The sequence below is a fragment of the Bacillus rossius genome, chromosome 8 (assembly GCF_032445375.1).
Source record: "Bacillus rossius redtenbacheri isolate Brsri chromosome 8, Brsri_v3, whole genome shotgun sequence".
Classification (NCBI taxonomy): Eukaryota; Metazoa; Arthropoda; class Insecta; order Phasmatodea; family Bacillidae; genus Bacillus; species Bacillus rossius.
Window position 1 is genome coordinate 17824697 of NC_086336.1, and position 10829 is coordinate 17835525.

Sequence of the window (10829 nt, forward strand, 5' to 3'; positions counted from 1 at the left end):
GAAGCTTCACTACAAAATTCCAGTTTAAATTTAACAAGTCTTGATTCAGCCCTAAAAGCCATTGAAATGTTGACACAATTAGCTACAATTCACTCATCAACCAATACAGCTTTAGTTGAACATGTACAGTTCACAACAGAGGACTCTTCTCTCTGTACTAAAATTGATGCTTCTGTAGACCAGTTTTATAGCATCCACCCAGAACTGAAAAATGCATGTCAGTCAACAATAATGTCCACAGAATCATGTTCGACACATGCACAGTACTTGCCGTCATGTTCAACAAACACACAGCCCTTGCCATCAACTGTTGCAATGGCTGCAAAAAAAGGAAATAATAAGCCAATATCCCCCACGAAACCAACACGTATAGTTTCAGTGAAGAAGGCTGTAAAAACCTCTGTAAATAAACCATAGTTTAGCTGGACGCCAAACGATTTTATCCCCGAAGCATTAATTGACAGCGATAACTTTGCTCCTCAGTGTCTTTTGACTTCTCTTGAATATTTCAATAAATTTTTCAACAATTGTCTTATCAACTTGATAGTTGAAAACACAAATCTGTATTCAACACAGCAAACTGGCAAATGCATAAACACAACTATCAATGAGATTTGTGATTTTTTGGCAATAGAGATACTAATGGGGATAATTCAGCTGCCAGCATACACTGGCTACTGGTCAAACACTCTTCGTTGTGAAAAAATTGCTGGGATTATGTCTTTGAAGCGGTACCAATGTATTTGACGATACATACCTTCATTTTGTGAACAATGAAAACCTAAATTATGACAGGTATTTCAAAGTTAGGCCAGTTTTGGATATCATTAGAAAAAACTGTCTTTCGATTGAACATGAAAAGAGGATGTCAGTAGATGAAATGATGATCCCATACAAAGGTAGTGTGCAGGTTCAAGACGTCAGTACATAAAAAGCAAACCAAAAAAGTGGGGCTATAAGATGTATGTTCGTTCTGGTGTATCAGGAATAGTGTATGACTTTATGCTATATGCTGGTGAAGATACATTTTCTGGTATTCTCTTCTCAGCTGCAGAAAATTCCCTTGGCCATGGAGCGAAAGTAGTGTTATCACAGTGTAAATCAATCCCAAATCAAGCATGCTCAGTTATCTATTTTGACAACTTTTTTTGTTCCCCAGAGCTAATTCACTACTTACGGAGTGAATATGGCATATTCAGTGTTGGAACTCTGAGAAGCAACAGGTTACGTGGTTACAGCCTGAAGTCTGACAAGAACCTGAAGGAAGAAGGTAGAGGAAGTTGTGACCAAATGTCAGAAAATGACAAATGTGTTACCATTGTAAAGTGGTATGATAACAAAACAGTGATACTTGGTAGTTCTTATGTTTCTGTTAGTCCAGAATAAAGGCAATATTTACACTTTATAGAAAATAAATATTTAATTTCCTTTAATATTTATTTTGTTTAATTACATTTTATTCCTTATGTTTATATTTGTAATCTATGATTAATTCAGACTGTAAATTTCTTTGGTTATCGTTTTGTCTATGTATTACTCTATGTTAATTTTTATTTTAAAATATTGTCAAGGCTAGCATAGCAGTATTTTTTGAAACCACTATTAATTTAAAGATGAACACGTCAGTAATGGTTAGTAATTTTACTAGTTTTTGTTTTAACAACAAACTAAAGAAAATTGTTTACTAGTGACAGGGAAAATAGTATTTTAGAACGAATTGAGACTTGATTAAAACAACAGCTAGAACGCAAGGATTTTGACATTGATTTTTAATTGAATATTTATAGAAGATTGGAAATGGTTATTAATGCCAATATTAACTGAGATTTTGAAGAAAATAGTAATTTTAATCGACGAAGATAAGACTCAGACATTAAGATTTTAAATAATTACTTAAGAAGAGAAGTCAACAAATATCCATGTTCAAGAGATCGTCAAATGACTTTAATTTGCTTTGAAACTAAGAAGATTAAATGCCGTTTACAATTCCGAAGAAAGAAGAATCCTGTCAAAAATTGAAAAGTCGCAGTTCGAGCCCGGGGAGGATGACCGTCGCGCAGTCCAGCCCAGTTGCAGCCCATAGTCTGAAGGATGGAGTCGTGACAGCGTGTATTCCTGCCGCACGCTAGAGGACGGAGGAGCAACACCAACATCGCAGTCCTGAATGAGTCGAACCAAGGAGTCTCCGAGAACCTACACGTCTCGTGGTCCTGCAGCAAGGTTTGGTCCCTTACCCCATCACCCAAAGATTCGCTGAATATAGAAGTACCCTAATGAATTACAATTTAAACAAGACGAACATTTTTCGCAGAACTAGAATCTGTTATAGTATATTGAATATTCTTTGTAAAGGAAATCAAATAACTTGTTCATCTTTAGATTTATAAATCAAATACCGGAATCGCGATCCCGATCTAGATAGTATTAACGAGTATAGATTGAATTTGATATTGGAATAACGTATTGCTATTTTGGTTGACTGGTACTGCAAGTTACGTACCCAGTAGTCCAAGCTATACCGGACTGAAGTTAGTTTAAAATAAATAACATCCAAATAATTAACATTTTATTGTAAAAATAATTCACACAAGTGAAAGAATTGTTAGATGCTTTGAAGTTGAGAGTAATAACAAATTCCATCTGTAGTTTAAAATAAATTATTTTAAGTTAAGATTATTTATATAAAGTGTGATTTTGTGCATGTCAAAGTGTATTGTCACCGTCCTCACAAACATTACACACAAATATAAACCGTACAGTTGAATTTGTTTACACTTTATTCCCAGGTCTATTCACGATATTAGTATTTAAATACTTTTGACACACTTTACCTTGACTTTCAGACACAAGCTTCTAGATACAATTCTTAAAACTGAGAGAGGTAGGCTAGAGAAACCGAAATTATTAAATACATTAAATAATTTAAATATTTACACTAGCTGACTCCACAGTTTTTGGCGCCCAACGTGGGGCGCCAAAAACTGAGAGAGGTAGGCTAGAGAAACCGAAATTATTAAATATATTAAATAATTTCAATATTTACAGTAGCTGACTCTACACCAGTAAAATCAATACAACGTTACTGTAAAGATAGAACAAGCAAGATTGATGTGCTGTGTCCTCAAATAGTCAAGCAATACAATGCTCAGATGGGTGGTGTCGATTTATCCGACATGCTTGTGGCCTTATACCGTATATACTCGTGTATAGCATGCCCTTTTTTCCCCTCAAGTAAAGGAAAAAATCAAGGATGCGCGCTATACACGAAAAAAAAAGTTGAGGGAGGAGGCGGGAAGGAGGAGTGGTAGTCGTTAACTGCCGGGTGATGGGTGACGTTTCTGGCCAGCCCCCACACACACGCACAAGCAACGAGGCCTCTCTTTCCCACACACACACACGCGCACACGCACACACACACACGTGCGCACGCGCGCAAGCTCGCACATCATGGTCTCTTGTTTATTTTTAGACCTCCTCCCTCTGCAGAAAGCCAGCGCAGCAGCTAGTAAAAAGAGAGAGAGAGCATGTTGTCCAGTCCCCCGCCCACTTCCTTCGCTTCCTCGTCCCATCAGCTACCTGTGAGTCATCTAGTCCTCTGCGCCAGCTTAGCAACGGTGACGGGAGTAGTGGTGTTTAGTCCTGTCAACTGTCAAGGTTACTTGATGGTCATAGTCCTGTTCCTGCCTGCCTCCCTCCCGTCCTCGTACCAGTTGTGACCATACAGCGCTTCGTTATCTTCCGTCTACACAGCAGAGTTTAGCTTGCTCGTGTCGTTTCAGATGGTACAGTATGCCACAAAAGTTTTACTTTCAGTTGGAAGAGTATTTAAGTATTTTCCTGACACATCACCACACATCAATGTAAATAATCATTTGTTTCATAAGTAATTACTTAACAGGTACAACAAAATGTTAGTAAAATTTATTTATTGGGAAATTTTTTTTTGGAATTTGTTGCAAAAATCGTGGTGCGCACTATACACGAGGGCGCGCTATACACGAGTGAATACGGTATCGCACTGGTTTTCGAACACACAGATGGTACATGGGAATTTTTTCCCAGTTGCTGGATATCTGTGTCAACAATGCATGGCTGTTGTACAGAAGACACCATAATATGCTCTCAAGATCAGAAGAACCAGTCGATTCCCTGAAAGAGTTTAGAAGGAAGATTGCAGATGAACTTTTTTATAAACGTACCAAGCGTGGAAGACCAAGTAGTAGTAACATAACACCGCCACCCAAGAAACTGAAGAAACCTGTTGTGCCAAAACCTGGAGCGGACGTTCAATATGACAACGTGGGTCATCTTCCCCTACATGCATCGAGAGGGAGATGTCGTTACTGCAAGGAAGGAATGACTTCAGTAACGTGTCAGAAATGCGAACTACGCCTTTGCTTTACAGAAAAGCAGAACTGTTTGTCGTAGGCTGGTCGACTAGTCCCTGAAATTATACTATTTTGCCGGCTACTCAGGGTTCGGTAGAGGGAGGTTCGGGCCGCGTGGCCGAGGGATTTAGTCTCCAGAATTAAAATTAGCACAACTCGAATAAAGTTTCCTGGTTCTTTATGCACAGTAAGATGAACACTTTACATGGGGCTGCCGCGTTTCCGCCTGTGACTATTTCTATAGGGCGAAGCCCGGTTCCGTGCACTTATATTGTACTGAAAAATACGGGATGTCCAGCCTGTGACGAGTATTACCCATGCAGAAAAGACTTGAATTCGCTATGACTCGCGTGCAATAAGATGACTGTCTGACTGCACAACACAATGTCCGGGAGGAAATGTAAAAACACAGTACAAGCGACTGTGAATGTCCAGTTTACAAAAATACTCAGCGACTCACAGAACTTAAGAAAAGACCACATGTGAGAAAAAAAGACAAGATGAAAAACATGACTGAATGACCAGGTGACAAACTCGACTGAATGACAAGGCGACTGCAAAAACTGAAATCCCTTCTGCTCGGCAAAGTCTGGAACTACAGCAACTACCGTGCCCGTTCCAATCTCACAGTCCCGGAGCGACGTCGCAAACACGTCCGTTGCCTCTCGTACCGGGTCTTCGACTCCCTTCCCACTAGCGCGGAGCGGCCCGCTTCCGTGACCGCTGTCTCTCGCGTCTGGCTGACAACTCCTCTCCTCCCCCGACTGGCGCGCCTGAACGTCCGCGTCTCTCCCCTCTCCACGAGCCCGCGGAACACGCTGATTGGTCACAGGCGGAAGCCACGGCCTTGGCGCCCGGTGAACAAATAAAAGCATATAATACATAAAACTTCAAATGGAGAAATATTTAAAATAAAGTTAAAACAAAATACTTAAAATAAATTTAAAAACAAAACATTCATAATCAAAATAGATGTCAAATCCTGTAAAGAAACAACACGTCGCACGTCACCTACACTTGCGTCGCACTACACACGCAAGAGATGGCGCTGGAGAGGCATAACGGCCTGAAGGAGCCGGGGAGACACTTGGGTCGACATCATGTTTTTTCGTGTTTCATAATAAGAAAATGTAGATAATGCAGTAAGTATATTGTGATTTGTAAGATATTTTTTCTTCAGTATAACAAAAAAATTATGCAAAATTTGCATTATGTGAAAGTTTTAGTTTGGTTTGGTTTTATGTCAAAACAGACTTGAAGACTGTGTTTTTATCAATTTCTAGTTTGTTTGTGTTGTTTTTGTAAATATTTAGTATTTCTTTTAAATTGAAAATATATTTTACTTTCTTGTCAAAACTGAACGTAATTCTGCAGTTATATTAGGTTTTTATCATATCTGTTTAATTTTCATCGATGTAAACATAATTATGGACTGTATAGCTAGCGATGTTACATATATGTAACAAAAATAATTTTGTTTTAAAAACCAATAAATATTGGGGGGGGAAAAACAAATATTTATTTTGGCATATAAAGGATTGTGAAAAGTAGCAAGAAGAATTTTTTTCTGCTAAAAAATTTTGGATTTTTTTTTTTTGCCAAGTTAAGGGTTAATAGCAAACTTAAAAGGCTGGACATGCAGAAAGAAAGTAACCCAACAAGAGAAGAGAATAAAGGTGTGAAAACTGAAGAAAAAAGAAGAGAGACAGAAATACATGAGGAAGGTAAAGTATGACCTTCCCAGAGAAGAGATGTAAGATGTTGAGAAGGAGTGGGAGAGATTTAAGAAATGGCTGGTTGGAGCTGCAAAGGAGGTGTATAAAAGCAAATGGAAGAAAACACCATGGTAGAATGAGAGAACAGTGAAGGAGAAGAACAAAGCCTTCATAAGATGGTATAAAGGCAGGTTTTCCATTACAGAAAAGGTGTATAAGGAAAAGAAGAGAGAAACAAAGAAAGTTGTGGAAGAGGAGAGAAAGAATTAGATGCGAAAATGGACAGAGATGCTAGAAAAGGAAATAGAAGGAAGTAAGAAACTATTATACAGCCAAGTACGAAGTAGGAGGAAAGACAAGTGTCCGGCAGTTAAAATTACAACAACAAAAAATGGAAGAATGATGGAGTGGGAGGAAGAGGAAAAGGAACTGTGCGATAATTATTTTAAAAAGCTGCTGAACTCATATGAAAATCAGAAGGAAAAAGAAACAGACAATCGAAAGTATTTTCAGAGTTGGATGACAAGGATACCATGCAAAGATGTAGACGAAGCACTCAAAAGGATAAAGAATGGCAAAGCTCCAGGGATGGATGAGCTGACTGTAGAAATGACAAGAGCAGTAGGAGAGGTAGGTGTATTTGAAAAGAAAAATGCATACCAGATTGACTTGAGTAAAGGGGTAATATTACCAGTGTTTAAGAAAGGAGACAGGAAAAGACGTGATAATTATTGGGGGATTATTTTGATGTGCCACTGTGCAAAGGTGTATGAGAAGATCTTGGAAAAGAAGTTAAGGAAGGGCATGGCAGGCAAATAGTGTGAGCAGCAGCATGGATTTGGAGAAGGAAGGTCTACCATTGATCTGATTTTTGCCATACGACAACTGATGGAGAAGTCATTGGACAGTGTGAAAAGACAGTGTGTTTGGCAGACTATGGAAGAAGCTGGGATTAAGAAAGAGTTATAAGTAGAGTGTAAAGTATGTATAAGGGAAACAGTAGCAGTGTGAAAACTGGAAGAGGGATGATGAAGAGGTTTAAACAAGCCAACGGAATCAGGTCAAAGTGAATCAGGGTAGTGAAATTTACTATAGTGATGAAGAGAATAATGAAGAGAGTGGAAGATAAGATTGGAGAAGGAAAGATGAAGGCCATGCTATTTGCTGATGATTTGATGATTTGAGGAGAAAAGGAAGATGCAGTGCAAGAGCAGTTAAGGGTATGGAGTGAGGAAGTGAGGGAATGTGGTACCTATGCGATTCAGCACTGAAAAAAATGAAGTGATGGGTATGAAGAGGAACAAAAATGAAGTAAGAAGATGCATTGAATTAGATAGTGTTGAGTTAAAGCAGGTAGAAACCCAGTATCTAGGAAATGTTTTGGAGGAAGGGGGCAAAAACAAGGAGAAAATTGTAAGGCGAGGACAACAAGGGGATGCATTCTCCAGGTGTGTGAGTTAATTGGTATGGAAGAGGGAGGTGCCATTAAAGTACCAATGAGTGTTGTACAATACCTACTTTGTGCCCGTAGTCCATAGTTATGGAGCAGAGACTTAGACTGTTGATAAGAGAGATGCTGGTAAGATCAGAGCAATAGGAATGAAGTTTATGAGGAGTATGTTGTCAGTTTCGAGGTAAGACAGGATCAGGAGTACAGGACTTGAATATCATCATTGAAAAATCAAGAATGAGAATGAATGGCCATGTCCAGAGAATAGGAAAAGAGAGGCTGCTTCAGAAAATGATGGCATTGAAGTACACGGGAAGAAGACCCCATGGAAGACCGAAGAGGAGATGAGAAGCACAGATAGTTAGGAGTGCAGGAGAGAGGAGAATACTGGAATAAAGTGAAGAATGAGGAATGGTGGAAAGACAAAGGAAAACAGAGGCATTTTACTTGGCTGACCCGGCCACAGCTTGATGATGATGATGATGATGATGATGATGATAGCGACTGCGACCTGTGCATTGGTGTGGCCGCCACAATATTTTCCTTTCCCGTGTGGGTCTCTGTGTGTACATTATTGGAAAACTTAAGTTAAATTGTGAAAGTAGTTAATTACATTGAGCTAGCCACATTAAAAATACTTCAAAACAATGTTTGATAGTTGGTTGGGTTAGTATAGCTACATAAAAAATATTGTGAAATCATGTGAATGGTTGGTTAGGTCAGGATAGCTACATCTTAAATTAGTAATTCCTAAGCAACCATTAAAAATATTTTACAGTATTTTTAATGTAGCTATAATAACCCAATCAACCATCCACAATGTTTTCAAGTATTTTTAATGTAGCTAACCTAAAGTTATCAACCATTCTCACAATTGAACTCAAGTTCTCCTAATCATATAGGTACCCACAGATCCATACAGGTAAGTGAGAAATAGTGGCAGCCATGTCAACACACATGCATTGTAATTCAATTTATATACTGTGATTTCTCAGAAACCAGGACACATTTAGAAATGCTATTTTCAGGATAAGTACAGAAACATCTCTAGTGTTTAAATAAAATATTTTTGAAATTTTTATTATTGCAAATGGAAAAGCCATGCTGCGAGAATGTTAACCTCATTTATTACTCTCTATTGTCCACACATATTCCTGTCACATGAGCACAAAGAACAAATTAAATGGTCGTAATGATTGTGAAATATTCAGTGGTATTCGCAATGCATTAAAAAATTCTGTTTAAGTCACCTTGTCCATAATTCTTCGCATGAACCAAACACAAACTAACAAACACAATAAAATATAAAAAAGGTTTTGGTTCTGGAGAGCTTTAATTTCCAAAAACATAATAAAAAAATTTCAGTTCTTTTGTCACTACCTGACATGTTTCCGTATCATTTTCTAAGAGAGCGCTGTAATACAAGAATTCTAGTTAAACAGGAGTTTACCATTTTGAGTGATCAGATTATTTGTGCCCTTACCCAACTTTTCTTATTAGTTTAAAATATTTTTACTGTAGCTAACCATAACCTAACCCACTGTTATTACAATTTCATACTATTTTTATTTATTTAACCTAAAAAAACCACTCATTACAATGCTGGTAAACTACTTGTTTGAAGGATTACAATGCCATCTTCGAGAATAGCTTAATACAAAAACACATCATTAAGGAAAAAATTTTGAAATTTTATTTTTTGGAAAAGAGGTTCTCCATCAGAATCGCCCTATTGTTTAGAATGTTGTTTCTATCCTTGTGAAAGCACATAAATGCTGACTGACTGGCTTATCACATCAGTGGTAATTGTAAAGATCAATTTTCAATAACTGAAGTCAAGTTGTGGAACTACAATTGTTTTGTTACCTGACTGTGTTTGCCTGTGTTGAATTCTGTACAGTGAAAGGTTATGCCTTTTCTTTTTGAAAGGGTGGTCTAATAGTATTTAGATGAGCCATAATAGACTTTCATCCCAAATAGTAAAATAAAATGTTCTGCATTTACCTTAAGTGTATCAGGATCAACTTGCCATAAACAAATTTGACCATCATAGCATCCAGTCACAAGAGTTCTCTGATCTCGGGAGAAATATACACAGGATATGCAGTGGGTAGGTGCAGTTTTTCCCCACAGCACAACCGGTACAACTAGACTAGTTCCAGACGACATAGCTGTAACGAACATCAAAATAGTCCTATATAATTTAATATATTATACTTTACAAGTAATTTATCACTAAATCATAGGAGCAAGGAAACCATACGTACTTCAGTAGCAGTATAGTACTCACACACTTCAACCAGTAAATCACATTTGGCTAACCTATTGACAATCAACCAGCTGACTGAAAAAAAAAAAATAGTACCTAGTTTTAACTACAATTTGTAACCTAATTATAGCCTTCGGCAAAAAAACGTACGACAAACAACTTGTTGTTTAAGCAGATTATTGATTGAGACTATTTCCGTTTATTCTACACATCACGCAGACAATATTCAAACATTGGTCAACCTGAAAAATATTTAAAACGAGAGACGATGTACATTTTTATGGTCGTCTGTACATCAAGTAAACGCAGTGGAGGGTTTTTTATCGACCTTAATATCCACTAGCCTAAAGTACCAGCATCCTGCTGTAAAACCTAATGCCTCGGGCACTCTAAGGCCTTTTTTTTTCACTAGAATAAGTTAATCTAAATTCTGTAGGAGGGTTCCAGTTTAGGGAAGACCTAAGTGTGATTTAGGCCGAAATCTATACACTCTACCATGCGGGGTTTTAACCATGCAAAACATGTGCTTATTGGATTTTATTGGCCAGTCATGGCTGCGATTGGCAAGTAAAAAACTTGAACCGGGTCATTCGGTGATCAAATAATCATGCATTAATGAAAAGCAAAAGAGCTACTGGAGAAGAGGATAAAGTTCCAGGTATAAAGATTTGGGCGGGGCAGAAAGATTCAACCATTGCAGGGATTGAGCGGTTGAGCCTTGTAGCCTGCATTAATATTGTTGGGCACACCTCGGTTGTAGTTACCATGGGTGCATGCACCACCAAAGTAGGCGACTTCAAATGTCAGCCCAGTCCAGTAGCCCAGGCAGGCACCTGTAAAAGAGAAATGGGATGCTGTAAATATTCCCTTCCCACTGTAAGGGTACAGAGTATTATCAGGTGTCAAAGTTGATTATTATGATTTCTTTGATTCTAGTTGCCATGGTTACTATAAGTTAGTAAATATTGTTTGTTTACTTGGCGGCAACGTAAATATTTGTGGAGTTT

The 10829-nt window shown here is 38.0% G+C and overlaps 1 protein-coding gene across 10 annotated transcripts in view; it reads right to left on the bottom strand.

Moving 5' to 3' along the window:
- LOC134535543 (WD repeat-containing protein 7) overlaps positions 1-10020 on the bottom strand; it is a 191086-nt gene extending 181066 nt beyond the window's left edge. For 3 of the 10 annotated variants that reach the window (XM_063374702.1, XM_063374700.1, XM_063374698.1), the window contains exons 1-2: positions 9821-10018; positions 9558-9724 (exon numbers count right to left, since the gene is read on the bottom strand). In XM_063374702.1, the coding sequence (XP_063230772.1) occupies positions 9558-9722 (165 nt within the window). In that variant the 5' untranslated portion in view covers positions 9723-9724; positions 9821-10018. Of the gene's footprint in view, positions 1-9557; positions 9725-9820 lie in introns of all 10 variants that reach the window. The other 7 variants (XM_063374707.1, XM_063374705.1, XM_063374701.1 and 4 more) reach the window with 4 other exon arrangements.
- Positions 10021-10829: the final 809 nt, after the last annotated feature.